This window comes from Agelaius phoeniceus, chromosome 11 (assembly GCF_051311805.1).
Source record: "Agelaius phoeniceus isolate bAgePho1 chromosome 11, bAgePho1.hap1, whole genome shotgun sequence".
NCBI classification, from domain to species: domain Eukaryota; kingdom Metazoa; phylum Chordata; class Aves; order Passeriformes; family Icteridae; genus Agelaius; species Agelaius phoeniceus.
In genome coordinates, this window is record NC_135275.1 from 15,031,591 (window position 1) to 15,043,883 (window position 12,293).

The window sequence follows — 12,293 nt, forward strand, 5'->3', positions numbered from 1 at the left end:
AACAACTCCTTGGGTTCCTGTTGGATCAAGCTGTGCAGAACAGAACACTGTGCTAGCAGCAGTGACACCTTTGAAGATTCTGACAACAGCTTTTACAGACCAACATCTTCCCCCAGGCTACCAGTGCCAAAGTACTGTCCTTGACTTCCCAAATAAATAGAATTTTTCTCACCATCTTGCATAATATCCGGCCCTGCTTCAGTTCTCTTTCTGCTCAAGCCAGTGGCAACACATTTATTAATTTCAGCTGAAGTCCCTCCTGGTTTGACTAAATCTGGCAAACAGATGGGCTAATAATGGCAAAGGATATATAATAGTATGTCCACAGACTTCACCAAACTTCACCAATGGAGTGCAATTAAAATGCATTCCATTGCCTTTATTCACTGTGTGTAATTTTCAAGTTAGTTTAGAAAATGTACCAATATCCCTCTCTCAAACATTTTATTACGTTCTTAAGGTACTTTTGTAAGCCCTTGTGTGGCAGGCAACATTTGCACAGCTCCCACCTAGGTGTGGTGAATGGCTGCAAGGTCAACACTGATAAACACCCAGAAATGCATCTTCCATTGAGCACCTGCTAAAACAAGAACTCAATCATTTTAACTTACCAGTTTAATTAGAGAAATGTATTATTGATTCCATCTTTCTTCATATTCATGAGCTGGCTAGAGAGAAGAGTGAACTGTTCTGCTCAGTACACTTTCACCTTGATAAACATGAATTACCCTAATTGGCAGAGAAGTTATTTCAAAATTGTTTAAATCCACAGAATCCTTTCAACAGGGAACTTTGGTGGATTTGTAACACAGGCTGGTGTTTGCCAGGAGGCCAGCTGAAACCACCAGACTTGCTGTCCTGGAGACCTTTCAACAGACACTTTGTCCAAATGGACTTTGACTGTGACAAGCAGGGCCATATGGGCAGGGGGGAGCAGAGGTGAACAGTCTGTGATTAGTCCCTAAGTCATTTAACCTTCAGAATTACCATTCCACACACTCTGCCACCCAACAGGAGGCTGTACAAGCAGGTAAAAAGATAGATGTCTATTCCTAATGACTGTTTAGGAGACTGCTGAGCTCTAGTCTGTGCCCATGTTGGTTCAGTTCATTAATGTAATTAACCAACAATCAATCTTTTTAAATTAGTTACACAAAAACAGCTACAGCCAGATCAGCTGGCATGAAAGGTAGGTCACGGTCCATTTCTGCACAATTTAACATCCACGCTGGAACAGAAGACAGAGCATGGAAGCATCAGAAACTGGAGCCAAATTCCTCTGAAGTCCCACAACTTCATTAAAGCGTGTAAAACTTGTGCATCTGCCTTGGTCTTGTTTGCATGGCCTTCTGTGCTTGCAGCTCAACACCTTGATGATATAGAAACTGCTCAGAAAACAAGAGAGAGGGAGGAAGAAATGGAAGGAAATGGAAGGAAATGGAAGGAAATGGAAGGAAAGAAATAGTAATGAAGGAATTTAAACAAATTTAAGCAGCATAACTTTATGTAGAACTTGAAACTGTACTTTAACAACAGTCTCATGATTCACCAGTAGCTCTTCACAGAATAAAATGAAAACAGAAGGAGCTGCAGTCACCATTATTTTCTGCTCCCTTTCCACAGACTAGGAAAAGCCTAGCAGAGCAAGCTGGATTTTCACTGAGCACAAAGGTGACCTGTGAGGGGTTACAGCACAGCTCCACTGCCAGCCTCGAATGCTGATCTGCTGCCCTGGGATCAGAGCTGCGAGCAGCTTGGAACTCGGCTCACAACCTGACCCTTTCCATGTTCTCAGGGGGCTGGGAAGGGATTTGGTTGGCCCAAACCCGGTACAGTTCTCCCGGAGCGATGGCCGGGGGTTGCTGAGGTGACCGAGCCGGGCCCCTCCTGCGCTCCCAGCCCGGCGCTGCGGGGCTCGGTGCGAGCAGCAGCCCTCAGGGTTTGCCTCGGGCTGCAGAGAGCTGCCATTGCACAGCCGTGCCCTGCCTGCACCATCTGAGGGCTGGCCTCGGGAGGTGCTGCTCAGGACCCTCGGGCTGTGGCTGCCAGGCCGAGGAGCGGCCCCAGGCCCCTCAGGGAATCGGGGCTCGGCCCGGCCGCTCCGGAGCAGCTGCGAGCGCGGTGCGGGCGCGCTGTCAGCCCGGTTTGACGCTAATCGACAATTTCTTTCCCAACCCTTTAAGCTGAACCTGAACTAAACGGCTTTCAATTTCCCCAAAAGGCCAAGTTTGCAACTTCGCCGTATGTTTGTCCATTAAGAGAGCATCTGGCTTCTTTTAATCCCTTGCACTAACGGAGTTGATCCGATTGCTTCCTCCGGAGACGCGGCAACGCAGGCACTGCTGCTGAATGACTGCCATGAAACCGCGATCTTCCTCCGAAATCCACCATGAAACGGGTGGGCAAGAGGCTCCCTGCGATGCAGGAGAGCACAGCACTGCCTGGGCTGGGAGCCTGAGTGTTGGAACCCAGGAAATTCCTCTGGCTGCCCTGGAGCACTCGAGCCCCTGCCCAGCAGTCTCAGAGACCTTGGCACAGAGCCCAAGACCCCTCGGACTTTGATTTAGGCCTTGGAAAAAACAATTACCAACCTTTATATGAAGATTTACAAGTCAAGAGAGTTTAAGTAGAATAGTAGTTTGTAACGGGGTGAAGAATAGATTTTTATGGTATTTAGAATGGGGGCTCGGGGTCCCAAGATGGAGGAATTTGGGCATACCTTGTCCTTTTTCCTTCTTGTTCCTAGCCTCCATCTTCTGGGTGATGTTGGCATTTTTAGATTAGTTTAGAGTAGAAACTCACTGTCTAACATAGGTGGTAGGTATTGGAAAGTTATTGTAAATATTGTACATGTAGTTTTTAGTATAAAAAGATAACACTGCCCCAAGGACAGGCAGCGTGCCTCAACCCAACCTGCCAGACAGACCTCAGCAGGTCAGAGAAAGAATTTTATAGATAAGAAACAATAAACAACCTTGAGAACAAGAATAGAAGAGTTCTGACTCCTTCTTTGACTGCCGGGCTGGGAAAAGAGACTTTCTAATGCATCTCGGGGTCACTCTGACCAGCAGAGATTCTGAGAGCTGAGCATTTTGCTCAGCTCCTGCCCTGCGCTTTGCCAGCGCAGCGTTTGAAGGTGGCAGGATCAGACCCACAGCCTCCCCTTGGGTGAAGTGTGAAACACTCACCCGATTTCCACTTCTGTGAAATCAGGCAACTCGGCTGGTGCAGCAGAAAAGGACTGGGAATTGGGGCAGATGGGGAAGGATGCCTGCTCAAGTTTCATTATGAAAACTGTGCGTAAATTAGCATGACTGGAGGGGAAAAAAAAGGCAATTCTAGGAGACCAAGGAGGAATATGCAACCTGTCATTTAACACTCCCCACCCTCTGCAGCATTTCTGCCAGAAAACCACCAGAGCAGGTGCCTCCGGAAATGAAACTGAAGGAGACGTAAGTGAATTTAAAACTAATAACAGCAAGAAACTTTAATGAAACTCTCTCTGACTAGCTCAAGCTGCTTTTCTCATATAGGATTTTCTGAAGCTTTCATAACTCTGCACTCAAAAACCATTCTCAGAAGTTGCAGGCAGCATATTATCACTTTGTGCCTCTGTGAACACAAATGCACCTTTCCTGCAGCACACCTATAACAGCAAAATGTCAGGAGCCCATCACAGCAAACTCTTGATTCATTACCTCAGTGATCTCTATTTTCTTGGCATATATGCAATTCTATGTCATTGCTCTAAGATATAAATGCTGCTAATTGTAATTTGGCTGCTTCTATAGCTGGAGGACCAGGTTGCAGGAGCTGGGGGAGTGATCTTGCCCCAGTAAAGCTCCCAGTTTGGTCTGGATCTGCCTCATCCCACACGCTGAGCAGGCAGCCTGAGCTCTCCATGGTTTTTAGTATCCAACATTGCTGCCAGAGTCATAAGCAAGCTGCAATGCACAAGGAATACAAAATAGGGACCTAGAGGGCAGGCAAAACTTTCATAAAATCAGTTCATCTACCAACATTGAAAGAATTAGTAATCAGAGGAAGAAAGCTACAGAAGTGTTAACATTAATTCTACTCTGCTACAAGCCACGTGGTTAACACCATGACACCTTACCATTTACTGAGGGAGAGCTATTTATTTATGTAACCTATAGCTCACATTTAAATAATTAGTCTGCCTGATAAATTTTAGAACTTGCAATCTGTGTGCCACGTTTGCATAAGCACAGCATATTTAATGCAGGTACGATTGTTTAACACCTCCAGCATCACATTAAAGAGTTTCATGTAATTAGCAGAGTTGGGCACTCCAACTTTCAGGCCAGTTACACATTAAAAAAAAAGGTGCTAGTTGTACAGTGTGAAGCTGCTGCTCCAGAAATGTAGTCTGTGCTCCTAACAAGGGATGTTCAGAGAGCAATATGTGCTGCCTGGGAATAAGCAAATCAGGTCAGCTAAGACTGGACTTGATCCAAAGCTCCCCTCAAACCTTCTGTTATCTCTGAGAGTCTGAAGCTCCCCAGATCAGTCTGCAGTCTTGGGTTTTCTCTCAGCTCACCAGGAGCAAAGGCCTGAATTTTAGAGGTGCCAACTACTTGTTCCTCTCTCCAGCATCAGCAGCTCTATGCTTCCCTGCAGCCAGGTGCCAGAACAGCACCTGCAGACAGGCATTTTTACATGAGAGCACATTTCTAGAAGGTGAAGGGTAATGCTCCTGGGGTGCTGCTCTGCATGCAGCAGTTCTGACTCTAATAAGCAGCAGCAGCTACAGAGGGAAGCTCCTAATGAGCTCTATTTACTCCTCAGCAGAACAGTCCCTGCTTCCAGGAGGTGCATCAGGGATAGGCTTGGTCTTTATTGCTATTATTTTGTTATAGTCAAGTAAGCAAAACCCCAGTTGTGTGAATCATATCATGGCAGTCTCTTGGCATCTCAGCAGATTAAGAATGCAATAAATACAAAACCTCACAGTTCAGGTTGTAAACATAAAAATAAAACTGAATTTTAGCTTCAGATTTAAACACTGGAAGAACCTGAAGTGAAAGCCATGCTCACAGAGAGTGGATGCCATTGGCATTCCTACTACATAGGAATATGCTAAACAACATGAACAGAACTAGCCTCTATGTTAGAAGTTAGAGTGTGCAAAGTGACAACTAGCAAGCAAAGTGATATTCTGAAACTCAAATCACAAATCAAGAAATTACAAATGCTCATTTAAGAGCTTTCCCTTGGGCATCTAACCTGAAAAGAAAGCAAAAATAAATCAGTTTATTTGCTTCTTAGGTAGCCATTGCTCTTAAGCCACATCATCAAACATCCAAATTTAAAGCCAAATTTCTAAACTCACTCAGCAATGAGCAGCAACTGACAACAACACATCTTGTCAGATTTTCAAAGCACTTCAACGTTCAGCACACTTCAAAGAAATTAGCCAGCTGCATTATTGCCAATCAGTTCTGAAAACCCTGTTTCATCTGTGTTAAGCTCTCATGAAAACTTCTACCTATATGTCTTTTTCCAAGCGGTGTTTAGGCGCTTCAGAAGCTATTCTTTGAATATTTTAGAGACATGTCAAGGCTCTTTTCACAGGGAATTATTTTCTAGTTCAATCTATCCAAAATTGTAAAGAAACTGGGATCAATCCCAATGTGTCTATTTATCAAAAATCTTCTATCATCACAGGACCTTCATCTCAGATAAGTAAAATGAAGACAAGCTTCAAGTTAAAAATAGGACTACACAGACTCCTCTGTTGGTAACTCAGCTGCTGGGAACATTTACCTCTACATTGTTCCAAACTGAGTCAAGCAAACAAACCTCCTCTTGCTACTGCTGGAGAGAGGGAGGAAGACTAGATATTAAGAGAATCTTGATAACTCTGGGAAAAGAAGTTCTTCTTGTATTTTCCAAGGAGAACTGCCACAAGCAACTCTTAGCAGGAGGTGTGGGAGAGCAGCACATGCTATATCCAGGGATATAAAATACTCTTATACTGGCAGAAGGAGAGCATAAGAAGATGAAGACAGGGATGAAGTATTCCATATTCTTAGTCATCAGAAAGGAAGAGGTCCATATTTGCAAGTCCAAGGAAAGGAGGTGCCTTTGGGGAAGCACCACACAAAATATGGCCAGGGAAAAAGAAGGACCCTCTTTCTCCACATGGAAAATAAAAATGGCAATGAATTAAGTTACACTAGACTTAGCAAGAATTTTAAGTCAATGTTTTTTCCCAAATTTTAATGGGAAACAACAGTTTAACAACTTAAAAATAACTTAAAGAAATTCCCTCCCCTATTTCTATGAGGAAACAAACTCTCAATTTTGTACTACTCCAAGCATGGAACCAGATCCTTGCCCTTTCCATAAGAGGGAAAAGCTGGGGAGATACAGGACAGGCAGGACAGACAATTCTCTTTGCCTCTTTAGAGAGCTTTTTCACCCAGAGAAGCAGGGACTGCCCTGCCAAGGAAGGAGGACATGGAGTGAGGGGCTGCTGCTGGGATGGCAGCAGGATAATGAGCAAGGCTGAGACCATCCAAGCAGGGAAATTGTGAAGTCCAGCAAGGAGGGGCATCTCAATGTCACAAATCCTTCTCATGGCAAATCAAAGCAAGAACAAATATAATGGAGCAGGCTGGGAAATCATCCTTTGTAATCTGCAGCTCACAAAAACCAACCACCCAAGGGGGTATTCCAAAGCAGCTCCTGAAGCTGTTTGACAAAACCCCTCAATTTCTGAAATGCTAATCAGGGCAGAATTAGCTGATCAGGGAAATGCCACCATGGATGAGGACAGGAGGCCAGCAGCAGATTACAGGTTTAAATAGACTTGTTAACATCTGCTTAGGGTAAACTATAATTAAGAAATCTTGTTTCCTTGTTTGGGGGTTTGAGAGTTTTGTTTGTTTGGGGTTTTGTCTCTGCTAGTTTTCTGCCTTTCCAGTTCTGACAATGAGTTTCCTATCAGGACTCTGGGGAAGCAGAGCAGACTTTCAGCATTCACAATCAGCAGAAGCAGAAGATCATGGCAATGGAAAGGCATTTGAGTCCCAGAGTTGTTGCATTCTTTCAGAAGCTTTTCATCTTATGAATACAAATCTCTAAAAAACTCTCTTTACTTGCGGGTTTACTTCTTTGGGCAGTTGCACACCTAAATTTGCACAAGCAAACAGTTGACCAGTTGTCCATACTCCTTCTACCACTTCACTCAGTTAAGAAATCAGTTAAAGAAATCAATTCTTTCCATGTGTATAGTTAGAAGCAGGTGTCCAAACTACACAACCCTCAATTGATCACTTTTTCCCCTCAAAACTATGGAGTAAATCAAAACTTATGGGTAGGATACAAGTCTTCATAGTACCCAAATACATTTAAAAGGGAAGATTTAGAAAGACAGATGTTTTTTGGACCATCCTGACCAGAGGACATGCATTGTTGATAGCCAGAAAGCACATCTTGGAGGGATAGTGGCTGATGTCAGAAAAACAGGCCACAGGTTCACCCAGACAATGTAAATTAGTATTTGTTTTTGGTAGGTAAATGTAGACCTTTCTAAGCAATTTTTAGGGGCCTACTTTGTCTTTAGACTGTTGAACCCAGTAGGTGATTTCAGCACAAGGAGTGGGATGGAGCTTTTCACAGGGAGCAGCTTGCTGGGACAGGAGGACATTATAACATGAATATCTAAACATAAATTCCAGCCTTTTCCCTCCATGGAAAGGAAAGCAGAACTCCAAAGGGTAGAGAAAAAACATATAATCCAGAGTAATTCTACAGGACTCAGTGATTAAACTGGGCTGGCCAAAGTGAGGTATCTGAGTCTAAATTTAGCTCCCTAAATGATCTGGTTTGATTTTCCAAGGTGATGAATGCCTCCAGCTCCTGTCGACTTCAGGTGCCCACATTTGAAATGTTTGGCCTTTAGTCTTCAACTTGAACTAATTGAAGGATTTAACATTTCAAAGCTAAGGGGTTTTATCCAATCCAAAGTGCCATAAAGCTGCAGTACCCAGGCATGAGAGATATGACACACGAACAACTCAAAGGCAAAGCAGGAGAGGAAAGATGATTATTCCCCAAAGTGCATACACTTGAAAGACAGGCTAATGAGTTCTTAAGTGACATCATTTAATCCAATGCTTCTCAAATACAATGCTGGAGTTTTCCCAACCTCAGTCATTACAGACTGCAGAAGGAAATTTTGACTGTGCTTCCTCTGCCCATTGAAATACTGCAAAAATGTGTTGCTCAGTTAAGTTCCCCCTGAGCTGCATAATAGATGAAATTAGCCAAAACCAGCCCTGCATCACAGCTAGGCAGGAAAGCAAGCCAGAAGGATCCTGTCCTCCCAAAGAGCAGAGACACATTTTCACAGAGATGCAGAGCCACCAACACTGGAACAGAGACCTGTACAAGAGCATTTCCAGGGGTCACAACATGCTTAGAGACACCTCCAGAGAGGGGAAACTGGTGCACATGATCCTACAGAGGATTAGGTCCTTGAGGTGCTCACACCAGGGATGAGCAGAATTTCAGGAAAGCCTTGTGAGCCATTTAGCATCCAGTTCAACAGGGCAGAGGGTTTCACCAGGGGCTGTTCCAAGGAGACTCTGCCTACCAGGATCCACACTGGCTTTGAACCAGCTTCACATTGGAAAATTAAATTTTCATCAGTCTATATGATGACAAGCAATGCAGTATAGATGCTCAATTATCAGTTAAAACATTTAATCAAAAGCAAGAACAATGAAAATGCTGTTTCAAGAAAGGTGTGGTATCATGCAAGTTCAAGAGAGAGTTCTAACAGCAGACTGAGGTTAAGTGAGGCTTTCTGTGATATGGTCCTTGCTCTGTCTGGTAGAGGCATTTCAGAAAGCACAGCAAATTGTGCATGAGGCTGCTTTATTTAAGGATAAATCCAGGGATAAGGTAATCAGACAGCACTTTATAGAAGTGAGCCTGTCCTTTTCTCTGCCACAGTTTTGCACCACTGGGAAAGTCACCTCAGCCAGAACATCTCACTGTTCACTGTTGGTCACCTTCTGGGCATCCACATGAAATACACTGGACTGCTCTGCAGAAACCCTGAGCAATGACAAGTTTAACTGTAGTCTCTAAGAGCCATAAGCTGAATCTGTCATTTAGGTTGCTAAGTATGCAAAAGAAATCAAGCTCTAAAGCTAAGTTGTCACCCAAAGAGAATGAGCATTACTTAAAGTATAAAATATGTGTATTAATGCTTCAGAGACATTCAGATACTCTGCTGAGAGGCTCTGTGTGAAAGCTCAGAGGACATTAATAACCTTGTATTCAGGGCAGAATTTGGATGGCATCTGGAACTTCACTGAACTATGCAGATAAAAATAAACACTTGATCTTGTCCACCCTGAGCACAGAATAAAGTAACAGCTTGTGATCGAGTCTTTAAGACTGTATCACATTCATCTTCCAAATTAAAGCTACACAGACAGCCTTAATTCTGCCTTTTCCTAATCCCTCAGAGTTTAATTTTACAGTTCTAACTTTCTTTAAACATAGTAGTTTTTGCACATCAGTAATAATTCACCCATCTCTGGCAAGAATGATTTACATCCAGTATACTAGCACAGTAAATCCTAATGGAATGATCCCATGAATCATAACATAGCATTACATTTAATTGCTATATTCATTAAATAAGAACATTGGATCTTTTTAAAATTAGAAATTTTGAGGTGCTATCAAGTAAGATTAAACTAATGAGATAAGATTTAATAGAATATGTAAGTTGTGTAAATAAGATTTTATGCTGTGCTCGATTCTAGCTCAATTTTAATTTGATTTAGGACATCAACATCAAACTTTCAGCCTTCAGATTTGTTTCAGTTAATCTCATGCTAGCTTTAAGAAGTTGAGTCTAATAACGATTGCATTGATATTATATTGATTTCTTTTCCTGTTACACATTTTCTGAGCAACATCACAGAAATGATGGGCAGGATTTGTTTAGTTGCTTATGATGGAGGGCTTATATGTAGAGCACAGGATTAATTTTGCAGAGCTGTTTCTGAGGCATGTAATTGCAATTCTCACCTGTGTGCAAAGCTGCTCTAGATGGAGGCTCCTCTGGTGACAGCAAGAGTAGAGACAAGGTAGCTGCTGGTGCACATTTGTACAGAATAACCTCTATGTTTCTTACCTCTCTAAAACAGTGCTAATTAACATGTGCAATTAGTGAGGGGAACTCCAACAAGCGCCATTTCAACAGCTCTGACAAGCTTTTGCCTCTCTTTTCTGAAAGTTCAACAGCTGTTCACTCTGTTTAAAAAAAAATGACCAGAAATGAGAACACAGAAGCAGGGTGTTTCCATTATTTAGGGAGTTCTAACAGGCATCTGCAGGCTGTTGAAATTAGACCTGAGTTACATGGACAAACAGTGTAGCTGAAGAACACAGGAGCACCTGAGGAGCATGAAAACAAACAGTGCAAGCTGAGCAAACCATTTGGGCAAGAGACAGGAAAACAGGGGGTCTCTGGAAAAGGGACTTGAAATGGTGTCTGGAAAAGAGACTTGCAATAAGCCAAGTGGGAGCAATCTTTGGCTGAATCCCTTTTGTAGTTGCAGGCAGAGACACTTGACACAGAACTTCAGAGGCATTAAACAAATGTTATCTCCAAGTCTGATGCACCAAGAAGGCATCAAACAGCAGCAAGAATCACAACTGAAAACACTCTCAAGATCATCAGCAGCACAATGGGAGCAGAACAGCACCATAAAGAGAAATAAATAGACAGTTTTGTAACTGAAATCAAAGCTGTATAGTTTGTTTTATGCTGATTTAGATTTTTGTAATTCATGTCAGAGAAAGGATGTGGCTTTTAGTAATGCTGAGCAATTGAAAGCAAGCTCAAGGACATATTCCTACTAAACCTCACTTGTTTATACACTCCTTGCAGGCACAGACTGAACAACAGCATCCACAGCCGGGCCTGCTATCTTTGTAATGCAAAATTTACTTTAGCACTTCCTGAGCTTTTTCACAGTGTTGAAATTGCACACTCAGATACAGACATTTGTAATTTCAGTAGATCCATCTGCACTTCTTAAGGACTATTACCCAGTGCTCTCCACTTTTGATCCAACTATGCCATCTGTAAAGAGAAACAATCAAACAAACCAACCAAACCCTAATATTTTTCAATTTTCTGCCCTATTTATGTATCTTCAAAACATGAATGTGAAATCTGGACAAATCCAAGGGCTCTAATACTGTTTCTTCCCCTGCATTCCTGGCATAGTACTGACAGAAAGGTAGAGGGCATTGGAGGAAATCTGAATGCTGATTAAGGCTTCCTCTCTTGCCTAATATATGTAGAGCCATAACACATACACTTTGCTACCATAGCTTATCAACCCACTTACAGAAAATAAGCCTTAGAAAATGCTTCTAGATTTGAAAGGAGAAAATACCTCCTGTCAATCGGGACTAGAAAACCCCTCATCCTCCAGCTTTAGGTCTGTCTACAGCCTTTAGAAGAATACAGGAGCTCACTGTTTGCCTGTCCAGACAGTGGGATGCAGGCCAGGGTAGAGCCATGCACCAGGATCACAATTCAGAGAGAACCCAGCCCTGGTTTCCAGGTTCATTAACTGGAGTTCACCACGGGGCTAACACAGCCCCAGGGCTTCTGGACCAGTGCTTCCCTGCATTCCCCTGAGCTGCAGCTCAGGCAGACTCCCAAGTATGTGTTGTTTTTTTTTTATTGGAAGAAGCTTTTATTAAAATGGAAACTCTTTTTGCATTTATACATAACTCAGCTATTATGTGATGTTGTCATCCTATTGCAGGGGTTCCATGCTGCTGTCTCCTTATCACAAAAGTTCCACACCTTCTTGGTGTTTCTCATGGGCAGCTCCTCAGAGCACTGACTCTTTCTTCTTCACAAAGCAGCCACTGACTCCAGTTCCCCTCTCACCCAGCCACCCCACTCTTTTATAGCATCTTCTTCTCATTGCTTACAGCTGTGGCCTGGTAAAGTCAGGCCTGTTCCTAATCTTTGATAATTGACCCAGCTGCAACTCCTTAGGAGTAAGATTACTTTCTACACTATTTTCTTATATTCTATCCCCCTACAGTGTGAAGCTCCTCTAGATAACAGCATGTGGAGAACAAGACAATGAGATTGTTTGGCAACCTCTCTGCCATACAGAGTTATCTTGTCATGGAAGAGATGCACATGCTTGTGATAAGAGTACACAGAAGGTCATACTGATATTGAAGGTTTGATAAGTCCCACAGTGCAGAGG

At 42.9% G+C, this 12,293-nt stretch overlaps 1 protein-coding gene across 6 annotated transcripts in view; it reads right to left on the reverse strand.

Moving 5' to 3' along the window:
• FHIT (fragile histidine triad diadenosine triphosphatase) overlaps window positions 1–12,293 on the reverse strand; it is a 521,930-nt gene that overhangs the window by 92,486 nt on the left and 417,151 nt on the right. The window contains exon 6 of one of the 6 annotated variants that reach the window (XM_077184626.1): window positions 1,194–1,385. The exons of the other annotated variants lie outside the window; for them this stretch is intronic. Coding sequence (XP_077040741.1) covers window positions 1,299–1,385 — 87 coding nt within the window. The 3' untranslated portion in view covers window positions 1,194–1,298. Of the gene's footprint in view, window positions 1–1,193; window positions 1,386–12,293 lie in introns of those variants that run through there. 6 annotated transcript variants of the gene reach the window in all.